Raw genomic sequence first — 19,754 nt, forward strand, 5'->3', positions numbered from 1 at the left:
GGACGTCGCAGCTTCCGTGCAGAAGGACGACTCGCCTTTAAACGACACGTCAGCAGAGCCGTCTGCTTTGAGCAGGGCTCATTTGTAAAACCTGGTCTCTCCTTTCTCTGCAGAAAGAAATCGCAGTCCTCCAAGCCAGGATGTCTGTGCTGGAAGCAAAAGATCAACAGCTGAGAAGGGAAATAGACTTGCAAGAGCAGCTTCTCCTGTGGCAGGGGTGTGACCTGAGTCCCCTGCTGGGCCGGCTCCCCCCCGGCGAGCTGCAGGAGGTCCACGAGGCTGTGCAGGACACCCTGGCCTTAGCCAAGCAGGTCCCCCTCCCTGCAGGACCCCCCGAAATCATAAGGAGGTACGGGCGATTTTGGATTGCTCACCTCCTTGACCTGTTGTTTATGGAGTTGATTTTGTCTGCTGTTCCTTCCTATGAAATGTTTTCCAAGCAGAGTTGCATTTTTTTCAGTGGAATCACTGTCTGTATTTTGAGAGGAAAAGTCTTCATTATGTGGGGCAGCCCTGAGCACACGGGATATTTTACATCCTGGCCACCCAGCCCGCTCAATGCCAGTGTCCCTCTGCGATGTATTAAATACGCTTCCCATTTCCAAACACCCGTTTGAGCTCTCGTGGAGCTCAGCTGGGCAGAGATTCTGATGCCAGCCTTTGCTGAGGACAGTCATCTACAGAGAGGTGACCTCCATCTCTTGCTAAGGGAGGGGCTGTCCACTAGGAGGAGGAGACCCAGCAGTGACAGTGCTTTCAGCTGGAAGAGCATGGTCATTAACGAGAGTGACATGTACTGAGGGCTTGGCTGTGTGCTAGGCGCGGTGCTAAGCTTCACTCTATGAATTGCTTCTATCACGATGTCCATTTTACAGATGAAGGGAAGGAGGTTCATGAAGGTCAGTGCTTTGCCCAAAGTCCCAGTGAATAAGAAGCAACACTGACACTTAAACTCCTGTGCATTAACTCAAAGCCTTGTTTCTTGTCCAGTTAGAATGGAATGAGAATTGTCCCTGTGATCTGGGTGGTGGACTATCTACAAGATGCCTTTCTACCCCTTGTCATTCAGGACATCGTAGTCTTATTTTGGGGACAGACAGGACTTATACTGACACACGTTAGCCAACAGGCGAGTAGTTCCAGAACCCACGTGCGGCTGGGCAGTAAGGGCTGGAAGTGGTGTGGCCGCAGAGTGTTGGGGGGCGGTGTTTGGTGGTCTGCTCAGTTATTATGCTGAAGAAAACACGTGGTCAGACTCGCTGACCAAGTACTGGGTGAGAATATGGACTCTCCTATATACTGTCTCGGCTTGAATCATCATTCAACCACTTCCTGGCTGGGAGCCACTTATTATTTGGGGTCCGGGATGATGGTAATTCCCAAAGGCCTTCAACCTGCCTGTCCCTATGTGTCTTAGACTATTTAGTGGGTGACTCTCTCCTCCTACACACGTATCATGTCCTCTCTGGCCCGTAATTGCAAGCCGCAGATGCCATTCTGTGCGCAGCTTAGGACTTCCTGCCGTTCCCCTGCCAGCCCCAAGACTTCCCCGCGGAAGTCTAACTCCGTGGCTGCTGTCCACGGAGACCCGGAGGGGAGCTGGACTGTTGCCAAATTGCAGTCGATGGAAACGAATCATTGATCCCGGCTTGTGCGGCCCCTCCTGCATCTTCGTTCGTGTCCCTGTGCGGTTTGCCTCGGCCTCTGCGGATCTTTCCTACTCCTGCTTCCCTTGTCGTCCTGTGGAAGTCGTTCCACACACACGCTCAAACACACGTGTACATAGGTAACGTATACCACAAATGATAGGCGGCATGTAGTTATATGTAATATATGCGTTATAGTATACGTTACATATAGTGTGTATATATATGATGAAATATGTGTGAAGTTATGTTTATATTTATAAGTGCAAATATTTATATATGAGGCCTTGTTTTGGCCTCGCTGTCCTGCTGTGCCCCACTGACTCTCCCCTGTCGCTCCTGACAGCAGAGTTTGTTAGTCGCCCCCTCTCTCCTCCAGGCTCCCTGAGGGAGGAACTTAGGGCTGCCTAGCTTAGAGCCCACAGCAGCATTTCACAAAGCCTCTAAGTTTTGAGCTGAATTCCTGGGAGAGTCGCCGCAGGTGCGCCCAGTACCTGTCCAGAGGGTGCAGGTGGCAGAGCGAGGGCTTTGTCCCATGAACCCACGGCATCCGGAGCGGCCGGTGGGGCGCAGGGGCTCACCTCCCCGCCCTGGGGGTGTGAGGAGCGCAGGTGCAGGTTCGGCCGGGCCGGCTCCCTTGCTGCCACGGAGCGGGAGTGGGGAGACGCAGTGCCGGTCGGCGCCGCTGTTCGTCGTCACCCACGGGGAACACCGCCATCGCTGTGCGGCCTTTCCGTGCGAGAAGGGAGATGCGCCTTTTCCAAGCTGGCCGGCTAGGGACTCTCCGGAGTGGAGCATTTGAAAGAAGATGATGTGGAGTCTATGAGATTCCTTGGTCTGTATTTTTAACTAGTCGTAGACAATCCCATTAACTTGGTTTTTGCTATGAGGTATTGGGTAGCTTTTCAAAAATGCTGACTTGGGACAGGTACCTGTAGGTGCCCTGTGCAGAAGAATGCATCTTCTGTGCATCAGTAGCTGCCTTTGTTGGTTTTTAAAATCAAAGTAGTGTCTTCTTAGGCCAGATGAAGAGATCCAGACAAACTGTGAAACAGGAAGATCTTGAAGCTTTGTGAAGGCAGGTTGCCAGGACTAGCGTTGTTACAGGAGTCTGGAGAAACAGACACCGCAACATACTGTTACTGTCACCCTCCATCAAGATCGCTCCCAGAGGCCAGCGGTAACCTCAGGGTGCTGTCTGCCGAGACGCCGCTTCCGGTTGTACTCAGTTCCGTAACGTGCAGGGTTGCCCGCTGTCACCTGAAAGGACAGAGCCCGCGGGTCTCCATGCACAGGCAGCCGCGGAGACCCAGCGGGCACCTGGTTCTTCTACCGACGGCGGCGGTCGGAGAAGGACGGGAGGAGGCGTGGCCTGGTCCCGGCGGAACCGGACGTTCTGTTTACAAAACGGAGGCTGGAACTAGGTGGTGGTCCGCATCCCTTCTGGATCCCTTCTGGATCCCCTCTGGATCTAGAACATTTTGCATTTTCAGATTTTCTGGAAGAGGTTAAAGTAAAACTGCTTTTAAAGAATTCCTAGAAGCCCCCAAATGGGGTCCCCTGTGAAGTTCCTTGGGCCGACTCTGACCACCCAGGGGCCACGGTGCTCCAATTCTTCCTCTTCTCAACGAGTCTTTGCTGATGGCTCCCCGCCGCTGGCGCGCCGACCAGGACGGAACTCACGCCGCAGCCCCTGAGTTGAGTTTGGAGCTTGACTCACTGCGGCATCCCCCGTTCCCTTTGGAAAATCGTCAGTGTAGGCAAAGAGGAAAGTTGACCAAACCACACCTTGGAATAGAAAGGAAGGGGCTGGAAAGGAAGGAAGGAATTTGAAGCTGCCACCTGTTTGGGGACAGATGCCGCTCGCCCCAAGACAGCAGGACCCTGACTTCCGTCTTTCGTTGAGAGTATATGAGAAGTTCAAGGGAGGAATCTCATCCTACTTACAGATTAAAAAAAAAAAAGACTTAATTTTGTTCTAGAGTAAATTGACTATGATTTAAAAAGAACAGAATAAGTGAGGGTGAAAAAGTGGCTGTGTATTTTAAAATATTTATTTTAATGTTTTATAAATTCTCTGTGCTTTGTTTTCTTCAATGAGCTCACAACGTGGGTCTGCTACTATGATTTAGGTGTTTCTTCTCGAGAGGCTTGTCGTCTGTAGACGCATCCTTTCCTCTGTCGTAACCTAGGTATCAGATTAACTATTTTCAGCCAGAGCCCCATGGGCTGTAAAGATGGACGGTGACAATCTTCACACGGATTTGGGAGCTGGTTCTAACACCGCGGCTGCAGGCCAGCTCTCGGTGTACACGAGTGTTTGTGTCCGATTTTAGAAGTTTTCCTCTGGTCCATTTTAATTTTTATTTTCCATTGTTATCACCTTGAGAAGTGTTCTCTACCTCATTCCTTTGCAGTTTGGGTTCTTCTACACCTCTCTCTTCCCTTTCATCAAATTTTCTGATTCGGACGCACCCCAAGAACGTTGACTGTCTGTAGGTTGTGTGCCACTGTTCCTTTGCAGCTCCTCACACGTTAACTTAACCCGCCAGGCGAAACAGCTCCTCACACCTCGAGCTCTGGGGGAGAAGCGCGCCCAGCAGGAGGCAGATCGGTCAGTTCTGCTCGCGGCCCTTCTCCAGGGATGCAGGGGGCGGCCCCAGCCTGGAAATGCCAGCTCAGCGCTCACTGGGTCCTCCGTTGTGCGGAGGGCGCTTTCCAAGCCGCTAACGGGCGAGGCATCTCGCCTGTGCTGATTCCTAGGCTGCGGGGTGACCGAGCCAGAGCCCCTGGGTTGCTTTTAGGTCCTTGCGGCGGGCCCTGTGCTGGATATGTGGGTCTCGCTCTGGCGAAGGTGTTCTCCTGGGCTGCCCACATTCTTACTCCCTTGTACTTCCTTTTTGGCAAATTTCCTCAGCTTCCTTTTTGAGTCATATTGCTGTTAGTGTTTGGATTCCTCATGTAGTAACTTGTTTAGTCAATTGGATTTTTTCCTGCTGTTCATGTGTCTTGTTCATCAGCGGCCTAGTTTTTGCAACCTTGATCCAATAAAAGGTGTAAATCGTTACCTGCAGAAACATTTTGAGAAATGAAATTGATGACAGTCCCCGGTCTGGGGACTCCGACTGATCTGTGGCTTCGTCAGCAGATTTTGGAAGCGCCTGAGGGAAACGTAAGGTGGAAACGGCCCCTGCAGGCATTCACTGAGCGCCTGCTCGTTCTTAGCCAGATGGCAGGTAATTAAAGATGCTTCAGGAAAGCACAATTAACCCAAAGCGGAAAACAAAACCTCTTGGACAAACTTCATAGTTATATAAAGCACACATGCTTGGAAATTGAGGAGAAACAGCCTGCATTTAGAGGAATTAGTATTCAATGGAAATGCCAGCAGTTCAGGGTATTTCTTGAAAACACCCTGGGAGCGGTGGGACGTGACTTACTGAGTTGCTGGAATTAGGAAACCTGAAGTTGCCTTTGGATCCCTTAATAGAATAAACCCGGCAGCAGGAGCAGAGCCCCCTTGGATTAGAGCATTTGCAGCTTTGATGTCACAGGAGTTTTCTGGAGGAGAACTCCAGAGCCCAAGAACTGAAATCTTGTTTGAATGTTTAGGTACCTTTGGTTATGGCAGTAGTTGACAGGGTAGAGCCCACTTGGTTACCAGTCTTTAAAAAAAAACAAGAGACCAGCGATTTGTTTCTTATTGTGTGCAAAAAGGCCTCATTAAACAACATGGGGGGAGGGGGGAGGGGAGGAGTTATGCTCTGAACAGAAGGCCACTCATATTTTTGACTCCTGCTCTCATTGCTACTTTATTAGATAAGTAAAACCTCTTGTAGAACAAACGTCTGTGAGTCACAGTGTTTCTGGCACATGAATTACAGTTTCAGTTTGGAATGAGATTATCTGAGAGGCGGCGAGAAAGACGTGGTTAGCACTAGGAGGACTGGGGTAGGCCAAATGCCAAGGTAATTGGATGCAAACAAGGCTGTGATGTTTGATGGAACTGGACTGGGTGCAGGCTGTGACTGTAACGTCAGGCAGTTTCCCAGTGGGGATGGGGGCTGGCGAGAGATGGCACGGGGCGAGGGTGTGTGTGTGTGAGTGTGTGTGAGTGTGTACACACAGGTGGGCATGCGTGTGTGCTCTGCCAGCAAATGTGGAAAGTTCTGCAGGCCCTGTAACTTCAGTAGCGTGGCTCTTTTCCTCTGTTCAGGATCGTCCGACCCCAGGAAGTCTCTTTTTCCTCTTTCTTTCTCTGCTGTCCTTTTTAGGAATACTTACAGGAATTACACGGATGTATTTCATTAAAAAGAGTCTGTGCCCTGGCCAGTGTGGCTCAGTTAGTTGGGCGTTGTCCGGCAAACGGAGAGGTCGCCGGCTCGGTTCCTGCTAGGGCGCTCACCTGGGCTGCGGGTTCGCTCTCCAGTGGGGGCTGGTGCGAGAGGCAACCAGTCATTGTTTCTCTCTCACATCAGTGTTTCTCTCCCTCCCTCCCTTCCCTTCTCTTTAGAATCAATAAAAGAAAAAATAAATAGGTAAAGAGTTTGTGGTCTTATAACACATGACATATCAGCCTCATTTTGCAGAGTTAGGTGGACATGTTGGGCTTGACCATGCAGACGGCGGAGTAAGAGAGTGCAGCGTCCTAGTTAAAGTTCACACCCAGCATCCCTGAAATTCAGAGGGGCAGCCAGTGGGGATTTGCATCGATAATGTGATCATACCCAGAGAAAGGGTCGAAGACTGAAAGTCTCAGGATTTCTCTGGCTCATTTTGCTTTGGTTCTTTGATTTTGTCTCCTTTGATTGGGCCAGAGGAAGATGTCAAATACATTTGCTTTACCCTAGTTACAAATTCTTGTGCTTCGGATTACTCTAAAATACTTGCTTCCTCTAATAAAGGTATGGTTATTTGTATGAATGATTTATTAAATCATTACACTTCGTTCTAAGATCCCCAGAAGATAAGCTAGCTCTGTGACGAGCGTGTGTGCGTGTGTGTGTGTGTGTGTGTGTGTGTGATGCTGTCATGCACCCATCCCGCCACGGAACAGGAAGAGGTCCCATGCCGGGCCAAGGTGGCCAGGATAACCAATGGAGGTGCCAGAGCTCCGCCCGCCCCAAGAGTCAACGTCTCAGCTAACCAGCCCGAAGGCTTTTGCTGCCACGTGGAACGGCTTGCTCTTGATGAGTACATGTGCCCTATCCTGCCTTTACAAGATCATCCGAAGCCTGGAGGAATTCTCGGCATTTCTGCTGTCTCTGCCCCATGTATGTCCCATGGGTGACATGTGACATTATCAGCTGTGAGGAGAGAGGGGTCCAAGGAAGGAAAAAGGCCAACGAGATAAAATCTTGCATTTCCTAAAGCTGTTTTTACTGTCATTTTCTTAACCACTTGCCCCCGACAGAAGGAGGGAGGAGTGAGCAGTAATTGGCAACGCTGTTAATGTCAACGTATTCTTGTATTTTCCTTTTAATTCAAGACCCAAGTGGCGCCCCTGCCAGGGTAGCTGCCATTTTGCCCTTTATGTCATTTCTGCTTTGCTTCAGTAACAACCTCTCATTCTTTAACCTGTTTTTACTAAACAAGACACGGGATGAAATTGGGATGGAGGGAGGGCAAGGAGAAGGCTATGTGGAGAGGAAATTGGTATTTTTAAATTTTCTATAGTATTTTTCCCCTAAAATGGGACTTCAGCATAAGGCCACTTATACACAGGCCAGAAGCGACTGCCAGCAGACAGCAGACTCTTTGCACAGCTCGGGTCTGAGCGCTGAAAAACGCTTGCATTGCTCAGTAAAAATGAGTGACCTGGCCTACATTTCTGCCTCTGTCACTGACGTCGTCTGGCACTTTCCATAGCCTATGTGTTTTTTAGATTCTCGCCATCTCTACAAATAAATTACTCTCAGTAAAAGAACCTTGGATGGTAGGACTGGAAGGTTCTTAGAAGTAAGCTGGTCCAACTTGCTTGCTCTGCAGGTGAGGAGACCGAGCCCCAGCAGAAAGTGACTTGTTCGGAGTCCTACTGCGAGCGAGGCGGGTGGCGGTGGATTCTCCGAGTGTCATTAATGCTCTTGTTCAGCAGCGGCCGCTCGCTCTGCAGAGGCCTGCTCGGCTCTGGAGCAGGTGCGTGGCTGGCGTGCGGGTGTGAATGTAACGCGGAGCGCCCAGGCGGGTGCGGAGCGCGTGTGGCTGGGCGTGTGGCGGCAGGAGGACGCGTAACAAGCAGCAGGAGGATGTGCAGGGGGTGGGGGGTTTCTCTACGGCATGGACATGAAGCGCCGCCCAGGCCTGCTTACATGTGTGGCCTGTAGGAAAGGTCCAGCTGAGCTCCGGACCTTGCCTTCCCGCCCTGCATCTGTCCTGCACCGCGCTGGGTTTTCCGTGTGGGCCCCTGGCCTGCGCATCCAAGAAACAGCCACGCCTTCCAAGCAGCTGCTGCTGGGGCGCGCTGGGGCCTGTGGGCATGCTCACGGCAGGACGGCCCACCCGCGGGCGGGCTGGCCCGGGACGAGGCCCTGCCCGGAGCCAGGCTCCCAGCTCTTTGGGAGGCACTTTCGGTCTCGGCTGCCCAGACCGCTCTGGGAGGGAAGGCATGTTGGGCCCCCCAGACGCTTCACCCAAGAATAAGGAAGGGCAGGAACGGAGAGTCAGGGAAGGACCCTCTAATGCCTGGATCGATGGCGGCATTGGAAATATTACTGAGAGAGGGTGTAGATCCAAGTTTGTCATAGGCTTTTGAGTTGTGCCTCCCGAAGTGACAGCTTCTGGAGAAACGGGGAGCAGGTGGTTGTGAGTTGCTGTTTGATGGGAGCACGGGGCTCTCTAACCAAGTGGACACCTGGTGCAGCTCGGCGTCCTGAGGGGGGTTAGCAGGGGCTCTGAGCTCAGTCACCTGTCCCGCACTTCCTGCGGTGGCCCTCTGGCTCCGGCAGCGTGCCGGCCAGGAGGACGCCCGGGCCCTGGCTGTGGCAGGCTCTGGGCCGAGGCCTCCGTGAGCCCTCTGTGCCGCCCTGGCCCTGACCCCCAGGCCACCAGCTCGCCTCGTGTGCCCCTTCCCGTGCCAGCACATGCTCGTTTGTTAGGGCTGCCATGACAAAGTGCCACAGGTGGGCAGCTTGAACACACACTTTTATCCCGGTCAGCATGCAAGATCTAGGGGTCGGCAAGGCCGGCCCCTTCTGAGGGCTCTGAGGGAAGGGTCTAGTCCAAGTCTCCCTCCTGGAATGTAGACGGCTGTCTCCTCCCCGTGTCTGTCCCTCTACCTGTGCTTCTGAGTCCAAATCTCTCCTTCTCATAAGGACACCAGTTATATTGAAGTAGGGCCCACTGGAACAGCCTCGTCTTAACTAATTGCCTTTGCAGCCACCCTGCTTCCCAAAAAGGTCACACTCTTTTTGGGTGTGGGGGTTAGGACTTCAACACAGGAATTTTAGAGGGACACTGTTCAACCCATACACAGTCTATGGAAAAGAGATAAGTCAAAGAGAGGAAGACTTCTCGCAGGCAGACTTTCAAAACTGGAGAGGTGCTCTTACTGAGCAGACTGAGTTTGTAACCTTTTTTCTCTCTCACTTGAGGCTCCACCAACAGCAGTATGGTCCCGAGCAGTCACGACCTTGAACCCTTGCTCCCCCTGGGCAGTGGTGGGACATGGGCAGAGATGGTTGAGCGTGTCTCTGAGAGAGGTGGGGATGTTCCCAGCATGCACCCCTCTTCCTCAGAAAGAGACAGGAAGATGAACATCGGTCATTAGTCAAGTGTTCATTCAGCTCCCACTCTGCATCAGGTACTTCTCCACGAAAGACCTTTGCCCCCTGGGACTTTACCCCCAGTGGGAGAAGGCAGAAATAATAACTGTAATAAATAAGAAAGTTACGTACTACGTTAGTAGGCAGTGAATCTATGGAGGGGGAAACATAGTAGAGAACGTGAAATTTGCAGTTTCAGATGGAGTAGTCAGCCCGGGCTCCCCAGGGGGTTATATTAGAGCAAGGATTTGCAGGACAGAGCGAGTTGGCCAGGGTGTCCCGGGGGAGGGCGCCCAGGCAGGGGGCCTGTGCCGGCCGGGACAGACTTGGGAGCTGTCAGGAGGCCTCTGTGGCCGGGTGAGTGAGCGAAGGAGGGCATTCGGGCGGGGGGTCAGAGGTGGCGGGGGAGATGGGCGTGTGGGCCTGGGTGGACGTGGCTTCCCTTGGGTGTTATGAAAGCTGAGCGGTGACATTTTGCCGGATGTGCCTGGTTACAGTCTTGAGACTAGACTGTACGGGTGCAAGGCTGAAGCAGGGGGCGAGTTGGGAGGCCACTGCAGCGTCTCAGAGGAGGGAGCCCGTGGCCTGGCCGGCCTGGTAGCAGCAGAGGTGGCTGCGGGGTCGGGCTGTTCTTCCTCAGTGCCGTTTCTTACCCTTGTCATTGACCCCGAACTGCCTGGCTTGTCCTATTTAGATTAGTTACTGTGATTGACTCCAATACACTTTCACTTCTAATTATTGTTGGAAAGCAATCTGTCCCTCCTCAAATTGAGGTTTTATTGCCGATATTTTTGACTCGTTGTTAGCATTCTTCCTGGGATGTTGAGGACTATTTAAGGGGGCCCCTTTCGATCCCTAACCTGAAGTTAAGGCTTTTATTTGGGAGCTCCTGCGCTCACCCGGTGGGTCCCTGTCACTTTTTAAAAATCAAAGACATTCTCACGTGAAATTTCCTTCTAGCTGCCCCTCAGCACCCTCAGCTCCCGCGCGATAGGTAAGAACATCTCCATTCCACAGGCCTAGTGCTGCAGCAGCTCCGTGTCCCACTGGGCCGCTTTACAATGACACTGTCTGTTGGTCTGAAGCAACTAAAGGAGCCGCTGTTTCCTCTGTTGCCCAGCTGCTTCCACGGAGAGCAGTGACGTCGTGACTTTTTCCTTGGACCCTGGAATCAGCATGTGGGATCCTAGAAGACTTATAATCAGTCATTCTATTACAAAGGGAAAACGTCACCTCTGTGAGTTTGCTGTGGCTGCTGTAGCCAAGTACCGCAGACTGGGAAGCTTAAGCATCAAAATTGATGCTCCCCCAGTTCCGGAGGCGGGGAGCGCAAGGTCAAGTTGTCGCAGGGTTGGTTGCTGCTGAGGGCCGGGAGGGAAGACCTGCTCCAGGCCCCGCTCCGTGGCTTGCGGACGCCAGTGTCTTCCTGATGTGGGTGCCTGTGTCCATCTTTCCCCTTTGTAAAAGGACATAGTCATATTGGAGTAGGGCCCATCTAATACCTCACTTTACCCTGGTGTTTCTATAAAGCCATCATCTCCACATAAGGTCCCCTTCTGTGGTCACCGACATAAGAGATGGAGGGGACACAGTGCCAGCCCAGGCCCACCTGTCACCCATGTGTGTTCTCTGTAGCCCATTCTCGTCACGCGTCTCAGCCAACCTAAGGCTTCATTTGTTGAGGGTGAGTTTTTTTCCTATGACTTTAGCAGCGGTTGGTGAGTAAAGAAAAATGTGCATTTACAAATGATGATATTTATGACAGTGCATATTTTACATATTCCTAAAATAAACTTCTAGAACTCAGTCTGGACAGCAACAGCGTATGCCATGTAAGTACACAGCTTCCCGGAGGGGAGGGGTAGTTCAGTGTCTGGAGACCAGACAGCTAGACTGCCTCGTGGTTGCTGACCCACCTGCCAGCTGGGGAACCCTGCGGAAGTTACTTAGATCCCTCTTTGACTGAGTTTTCTTGCCTCAAAATCTAGAAATTCAGAGAATTTTGAGACTTTAATATGCTAATCTGTGTAAGGAACATAGACACAAGCCTGATATACAGCAAGTGCTCAATAAATGTTTGACACCGTTATTCCCAGGGAGGCTGCTTTGAACGGAGATGCTCATTTGAGTAATTAGGGTCCTGTGTGTATGTTACAACATTATCTGCTGATTTGTGGAGACAACTGATGTGTTTCTAGGGTACAGTGCAATTTGGTCTGAGAGGACAGTTCTTGTTTGTCCTCACAGTTATGCAAACCTGAAAGAAACATGGGGTTAATTGTAATTATTGAAACACATGTAACTTGTTTTTTGTGAATATTCAATTCAACCAATTGGGTGGTTTTCAAGTTGTATATCTGCTCCTGGGATCATGTTTGGGGCCACAGTGTGAAGGAGGTGGCCTTGAGGGTTTGGGGTCCATGTGACATCACTTTGCCCTGAGCCAGGCACCCCACCTCAGCCAGAAGAGATGCCCTGTTATCTATTGTATACAATACAGTTCTATGTAAAATTTTGTTTAAAAGAGCTCTACTAAAAATAGCTTCAAAACCACGAGCACGGTGTGTAGATGATCCCTATTGCTCCGCCCCCCTGTGGCGTTCATTCCGTGTCTACCCCAGGGATGCAGCTATGTTAATATTAGCCCGAGCAAAACATAATTAGGCAGGTAAATCTACTGCAAAAAGTAATATGGCATAAATTAAGTAAATTAGATATAAATCAGATCAAATATAAAACAACGCATTCCATTACCTGCATCACCGCCTCGCTGCTCAAACGTGGACCGCGGAGGGCAGTCTGATTTTCCTTCGGGGAAAGGGCCAACGCGAAGCCGAGACCCATGAATTGTGTCGGCCCCGGAAGGTGGTGCTTGGCCCATTGAGTGTTAGGGAAAGATGCTGCCGTGTTGGTCAGCTAAGTTTCCAGGGTCAGTAAGTGGACCCACTACCCATCTGTCTTAATTGCTAATGCCTGAACGTGTCTTTGTGTGTGGTTGGAGCAACTGTTTATAAGGTATTATGAAATGCTCATATGGGATCAATTTTGTGGTGAACCGTTTGCTGAGGCTCTTGGTTGGATGGACTCCCACAGGCCTGGTGAGGCTTTCGGTCTGGAGAGCAGATGGCAGCAGCGGGGCGGCATCTCTGCTGTCCCCGCCCCCAACATCTCCAGAGGCGTGGCCTGCTCCCAGGCTCCGTGTGCCCCTCCGAAGTACCTCCCTTCGGAAGGTCCAGTCTCCATCCAGCCCGTGCCTGGAATTCTCCGGGTAGGATCCCACGGGCTGTTTCCTACCAACCCAGCTGAGCACGCTAATTTTCGTCACTCTGTGACCCCTGATTTCAGACAGCTCTGTTGCCGCATGCCCTGCTGTTTGTCAGGTCTCACCTCCTGCATCTGGCTGCCCTCAGTTCGGCGGGGACACTTTCCTCTGTCGAATGCAGGTCTGCAGCAGGGATGACGTTGGTTAGAATGAAATAGAATAGAATTACCTGTTCTGGGGAATTCACAATTGAAACGAGGTTGCTTGTGTTCAGAAATCACAGACTGGCGGAGGTGATGATAGTCAAAACCAGTTCTTACAGTTGATGAAGAACAATCTTTTCCTCGCAGTTCTTGCTGTAGGCCGACCCTCCCCCACAGTCCTTACCCCGGAAAACCCACTTCCCCTTTGCAGCTCACCCTTTGACCAAGGGACCACTGCTGTTCGAGGGCCTGTACATTCTTTTCCATTTGGAGCTCTCTTTGGCAGCTGTGGAGGACCAGAGCCACGTCTTTGTGCTCCACGTTCCTAACTTACTAGGTGTCCAATAGAAATCGGAGGAGCCCAGGGGCTGGTGGGTGGACGGTGAATGGCCGCTGCAGATCGGGTGCTCCCGCTGCTCTGCCGCACCCCGCAATCGGAGGCGGGTCTGCCCTTCCCTCCCCGCCTTCTTCACCCCCTTGCAGGCCCTGGGACCTCACCCTCCGGTTTCGGCCGAAGGTTCCTGATGAGCTGGCTTGTCACATCAGTGCTTCCCCCTCTACATCATCTCTCAGTGCCGCTCAGTTAATTTTCCAGAAAAAAACCATTTCTGCCCTGTTGCTTTCCTGCTCCAAAATGTAATGATTTTCCAATAACCGTGGGATAGAGCTCAGAAATCCTTAGCTGGCCTTCAGGGCTGACTGTGGGCTATCCTTGCTGATCCTCTAAAAATGACTTTAATGGTAAATATTCCAAATACAGTAAAAAACACAACAGATACTCATTTATCGCCCACTGAGATTAAACAGCCATCAGCACTTCCCCATTTACACCACAGATGCGGAAGGCCCTCCCCCTCCTCCTGTCCGCCTCCCTCCCTGCTAGAAATTGTCACTCGCCTTTGTACTTTATTTCTCACTGTTGACTGCGAGCCGCTCGGTCCAGCTGGACTCATGGCTTCCATGAAGTTTCCTCCTTCCTCCTGTTTCCTTTGAGGCCCAGTTCTTTCCACTGCTTCCAGTAGCTTTCCCACCAACCCCCTTGTTTCTAAATCGCTCCCAAGTTATTGTTGCCGTTGCCTACCTAGGGACAACGTTCTGCCTGTGGCAGTTGTTACCGGACAGTTTGATCCTAGGGTTGGGTTTCTGTTTCCCTAATAGTGATGCTTCATCTTGCTTTATATTCCACTTGATTGTCTGTACGCGCTCTTCTCCATTAGGAAACAATGTTGAGAATATGACCTGCATCTTAGTTTCATCCATTTATTCCTTCCTTCATTCTGCAGATATTGACAGAGTGCTGACTTCCAGGCCCCAGGAATTGTTTTAAGCGCCGAGGACGCAGAAATGAACACAGCAGACAGTTGCTGCACTTGTGGAATTTATATTCCAAGACGGGGGCTGGGGGGAGGGAAATTACCTGAATAAATATGTCAAGGAGAATAGTGCTAAGGGGAAGAAGAGGCAGGGAAAAGGCAGAAGGGTAAGGGAGTTCTGTTTCAGATACACTTTACATATGAACACATGTGCCTCCTGCGTGCTCCACCTTGCTGCTCAGCGCAGAAGGTGCTCGGTACCAATGTGTTGAATGGCGCAGTGCAACAAAAGACCTGCCCGTGAAACGCGGCCCTGTGTAGGCCACCGTTTTTGGAAGGCGGTCACAGGAGTGTAAATTTTAGTCCTCTGTCGCCAGGAGTCTATCTGGGTTGTTCCTTCACCCCATCAGTAGATGTGCCCTGGGGAAGTGACAACGGGCTGTAATATTGCCCTAAGGGGAGCCCAGTCGTGGGGGTGGGGGGGACAGTCTCCTTCCCCCTACAATTAACTCCACAGTCAAGTGGAACCAATTTGCCACTGTCTTTCCCGCTGCCCTTCAGCCACTGGACTGATGGAGGTCCAGTGTTCCCCAGGGTTCTTACATGCAGTGGGATTGAACTGTGATACCAAGAAGACCAACGCCCTCTCTCTGATTTTTCTAGCCTCCAGGAAAGGATAAAACCGCTCACCCTGTCGCTGAAAGAGATCACTGCGAAGGTAAGTATGCCCATTTTCTGAAGAAACCTCGGAAGTTTTCTTTTGGCTTCCTATCACGTTTGGCTCAGAGGATATGGGGGCTCTGGAAGGAACGGAGACTCTGCAAAGCTGTTTATTCTACAGCCCAGCGCCGACCCAGAAGGGCCAGGACCCGGGGGCCCCCCAGGGCAGGGCCTGGCTCACCGTCCTGCTGGAATTGACGGCTTGGCCTTTGCTGCAGAGGGAGCTTCCGGTGTTGGGGCAGGACCAAGACCGCGGCTGCACACAGTCAAACAAATGCCTTTGCTCAGTAAGCCTTTCAGGACGGGACTGACTTGGGAAAGCAGTGCTTTTCCTCTCAGGAGGGTGGGGTTCAGGCTCCTCACAAACATCTGGCAAAGGTGTACTAGGTCTAGTTTTCTAAAGTTTTCAGATTGAGTCCAGCCATTTTGCCTATTTCACCTGCCACTTACACTGCACTTCGGGCTTGGTCTGTGTAGAGTTAGAGCAGTCCTTCATCGCGCCCTAGGGAAGCACCGTCAGCTCCGTCACATAGCTGTGTCCTGGCGGGTTAGGATAGCCACAGTTTACAGAACAGAACCCTCCCCTGTAGAGGGGGTTATCCAACCGAGCCACTGGCAGACTGTGAAGGAGGAGCAATTACTCTGAGTTACCCCTGAATGTGCGGCAGAGAGCTGGGCATGAGTCGTGGATTATTTGCACTGGGTCTGGGAGCCAGGGATGGTGGTAAGATGGTTGAAAGGCAAAAAGAGCAGGTTTCTGAGCAGGGAATGAAGCAGACAAGAGTCCCCTGGCCTGGAAGGAATCTCTCTTGTTCTCAGGGCCCAGGGAAGGAGACCAGGAGGACCGGCCAGGGGTCTCGTGGGCCACACAGCTAAGCCAAGATGTTGCTGGCAAAAAGCTCCACAGTTACTCTGGCCCTTCTCCCAGTTTCTGTATGTAATTCATTTCTGAAAACAGCGTTAAACGATTTTGCTAAACAGCACACTGCACAGCAGCAGTTTGATGTGCTGTTATGCGGAAAGGAGAGCCTCCCGTTAGGGTTAAGTCTTGTCCACAGAATGGCGTTGGGAAGGTCTTCTCCCGGATCCAGGAGGAGAGCTTCCCAGGAACATTGGCCCAGAGAAGGGCTGGGTGAGCCCGCCCGAGTCCCCATGCAGAACCCTGGTGAAGGGCTTTCATCTCGGGCTCCCCCGCTGGGTGGGGCTGAGACGTCCCCGCCCCCACCTGGGCCCGCCCGACTGCAGGGACAAGGGAGGCCGGCTGGCTTTCCCGATTTTGTCCTGTGAAGCAGGAGGGGGTTGTGAGGGAGCAGACCTGAACTTCCGTCTACGAAGTCATGGTGACGTCACCCGCTAGTATCCACACCCTATCAGCGTCTGCCACTGTGACCTCCAGGAGGAGCCCAGGGAGGTGAGGATGGGCAGGTGGCAGAATTCTTCCTTCTCCTGTATCTTCAAGTGCGAATATGTGCCCCTTCCCAGAGCGATTTCTGTGTAGAAGTAAAGGGCGGGAGGACTCTCGGGTTTGGGTTTACTGAGCGTCACTGTGTGTGTAATGTGCACGCGTCTGGGTCGCGGCAGTGAGTGTGCAGGTGGCAACATACATAACACAGATGGCGTTTGTGATTGTGTGTTTCACATGACTCATTGTGCACACACACATGCACATTTGCACACAACTTGGGGATTTGGGGATATTTTCCAGCGCCCATCAAAGCTCCTGGATTTGCCCCCAAGCTGCTAGTGGCTAGTTTTGCTTGCATATCTTCTCTAATGCATTCACAGAAACCTGTAATTCCCTTGCTTTTCCATACGATTAAGGAACTCACGTCTAAGATTTTAAAATGTAAAAAGCTCCATTGATAATGAGTTCCTGAGGGTCCAATATTTGGAAAGAAAAAGGAAACGTACATTTTCTGGGGCCGGTGTGTATGTGTGTACAGGTGGGTGTGTGTGCGGGCAGATAGGTGTGTGGTGAGGGGCATATATTAGCCTACAGAGAATTGAAACGAAGCTGTCCGGTCACACAAAATAACTCTCTTTTTGCTTTGGACTTGACCGATCGGTAACCTTGAGGTGAAAGTCACTGTTTGGCAGTGTTCTCTTGATTCAGTGTATTAGAGTTGTAGAGCCGACGTCCTTTTGATTCCTCCCTCAAAGAGAGAGAGAACCTTCCCTCCACTTCATTGTGTTTCTTCTCCTCTTACGGGTTATCCAAAGCAAAGGTAATTAAGGGATAAATGAGATGAAAGAAGTAGTTGGAAATAAATGGGATATCTGGAGATTGGTAGCTATTAGATTATATCCAGCAGTGCCTGAAAGAATGTACTTTGCAGTTGAAAAAGGTTCAGAGAGATTGTTTCTTATTAATAGTGACAGCTTGAAGGATAGGTTTGCTCCGCAAAGGAGAAACTGACCCAATTATGATTAACAGGTACTGTTAACTGAAATCAGAAACATCGGCCATTCGCTGGATGAGACCTAAGAATGGTGGCTGGTGTTACAGAGTTAACAGACACGTCCTTGGACTTTGATGACTTTGTTAGATGAAGGGAAGGGGCTGTGTCAGTCGCCGGGCATGGAGGCTGCCTGAGACTTCGTCCTGGGGGAGACGGTGGCCCGAGCATCTTCCTCTTACCTCCCAGTCCTGACGCCCTGGTGGATTCCAGGACCGTTGACACTTTGGACATGTGGGTGCTCAGATCTGCCGGTGTGGCTTTGTTGCAGGGGCCACCACGCTGTGGCTGTCCTCTAGAGAGCGAGTTTCAGAAAGAGATTTGAGAACTTACAGCCGCTTCCCGGAAAAGACTGTGTTCAAGGCCGCGGGAGAAGTGGCGCAGGGTTTTAGGCCGGGTGGTGAGCTCTGCTTTGATGCAAAGAGCGATCTCAATTTCAGCCTGAGATAAGTGAAACGTTTCAAGTTGATGGTATCCAGCAAGATCTAGAGTCTTCTGGGAAAATTAAATTTTACATTTGCACTGGGCTCTGCGAACCAGAATGGGTTAACTTTAGTTGTTCAATGGAATCTTGTATTTTCAGCAAGAAAAGAGGGATGTCACTAGGGAACATCCTTTGTGGGTCACCCCTGAATGTCCCCATAGTTATGCAGCTGTGCTGTATGTTTTTGTTGAACTGGAAATTTTTCTAAGAAGCTCATTAATCTCAGTATTGACATCAATCGGACATGAAGTTTCCGCCTTAAACAGAAAAGAAAAATCTGGGATGTCTTGGTTTCAAACAAAATAAATGATAACCTAAGACATTTGGAAAAAAGAAGCTGAGATTTAAAATTTTTATTTCTTTTGAAAAAGCAAAGAGAAATGTGAAAAGTGTTTGGAGTATCCTGGAAAAATAAATGATAAAACTTGCAAAGATCTAGGTGTCTGATTTTCCAATCTGACTTGCTGGCAAGTCTCTGCCCTCCAAGCATCACCAGACAGCGCCTGCCGGGATTCTGTCGTGGCTGCCATGCTGCCTTTCATCTCGAGGTTGTGCCCCTTCACCTACTGCCTTCGACGTACCAGACGCAGGACAAAGTCCCTGCGCACATAGGTCTTGTGACCCAGCAGAGAGAGACGATAGGAGTAACAAAGGAATAAAAACCAATAGTGTGTCAGCTGGAGAGGAATCTATGGAAAAGCATGAAGCAGAGTAAAGGCAGGAAGGGAGGGAAGTGATGCTGGTTTTTTTAATCCTCAACTGAGAATATGTTTTTGTTAAATTAATATTAGAGGGAGAGAGGAAGGAGAAGGGGGGGGGTTGGGAGAAACATCAATGTGAGAGAGAAACCTTGATCTGTTGCCTCCCGTATGCACCCCGGGGATTGAACCTGCAACCTAGGCCTGTGCCCTGACCGGCAATCAAACACGACCTTGTGGTGTCTGGGGATGATGCCCCAACCTACTGAGCCACCCTGCCAGGGCAGGGTGTTGCTTTCTGTAGGTAATCAGCCAGGCCTTTCTTCCCAGGGGACGCTGTGTGAGCAGAGGCCTGAGGGGTGTGCATGCGCTGAGCCAGCGGGGGCAGGCGTATTGCAGAAGGAGGGAGTATGTGCCAAGGCCCTGGGGAGGGGCGGACACAGCGGCGACGTTGTTTCAGTTTGAGGTTGTGCTGGTGTGTTAGCTCATGTCAGTTTTGTGTGCAGGTGCCCTGAAAAGTATAGGACCTAATGCTTGGAATGCCAGTGCTCGCTTTATTTTGCTCCTCCCTCCCTTCCTTCCTGCATCGCTTGCTTTTTAAGAACTCTCCTCCAGTTCCTCTTTGTTCCCCCTTTTAAGTACTTACAAACGCAGAAATCTCTGACCAGGCTGCTCCATCGCCTCCTGATTTTTACCCCGATGATTCCTGGCTCTTTCTCTCCCTCTAGGTGTGCAGGACCGAGAAGCTGTGCAGCACTCTGAGGAAGAAAGTTAACGAAATTGAAACGCAGATGTCGGCACTACTTGAAGCCAAAATGCTCGCCGTCTCAGGTAACTGGAAATAGAGGAGACATCGAAGCAGTTGAAGTGGACTGATGACAGCCACCATCCAAGTTTTGTCCCTGATGGGCATTCTGCCTGTGACTTGCGTCACCCTCAGACACTGCAGAGCTTTTCTGGGGAGTTTCACTAAAATCCATGGTCTCCTTATAAAGGGATGGGTAAGAGTCCTAAACGTACACATGCGCATCTGTGTAGGTACCCTATTTTGGACCTCCACTTCCTGTTTCTTGAAGACTAGACGCGCTGTGTGTGCTTCATCATTCTAGCTGGTGTTTCTGTAGCATCCTGTATCTATAGATGCTCAATGAGGATTGTTGGATGTGATCAACCCCTTCCTCTAGTGGGAGCAGCAATAACAGGAGACAAGGT

At 51.0% G+C, this 19,754-nt stretch overlaps 1 protein-coding gene across 1 annotated transcript in view; it reads left to right on the plus strand.

The window, feature by feature from the left end:
- Positions 1-19,754, plus strand: part of DISC1 (DISC1 scaffold protein) — a 274,150-nt gene that overhangs the window by 91,951 nt on the left and 162,445 nt on the right. The window contains exons 5-6 of the mRNA XM_054576751.1: positions 14,848-14,902; positions 19,271-19,373. Coding sequence (XP_054432726.1) covers positions 14,848-14,902; positions 19,271-19,373 — 158 coding nt within the window. The remainder of the gene's footprint in view (positions 1-14,847; positions 14,903-19,270; positions 19,374-19,754) is intronic.

This window comes from Pteronotus mesoamericanus, unplaced genomic scaffold, assembly GCF_021234165.1.
Source record: "Pteronotus mesoamericanus isolate MK-2021 breed Mesoamerican mustached bat unplaced genomic scaffold, CSHL_Meso_final contig_347, whole genome shotgun sequence".
NCBI classification, from domain to species: Eukaryota; Metazoa; Chordata; class Mammalia; order Chiroptera; family Mormoopidae; genus Pteronotus; species Pteronotus mesoamericanus.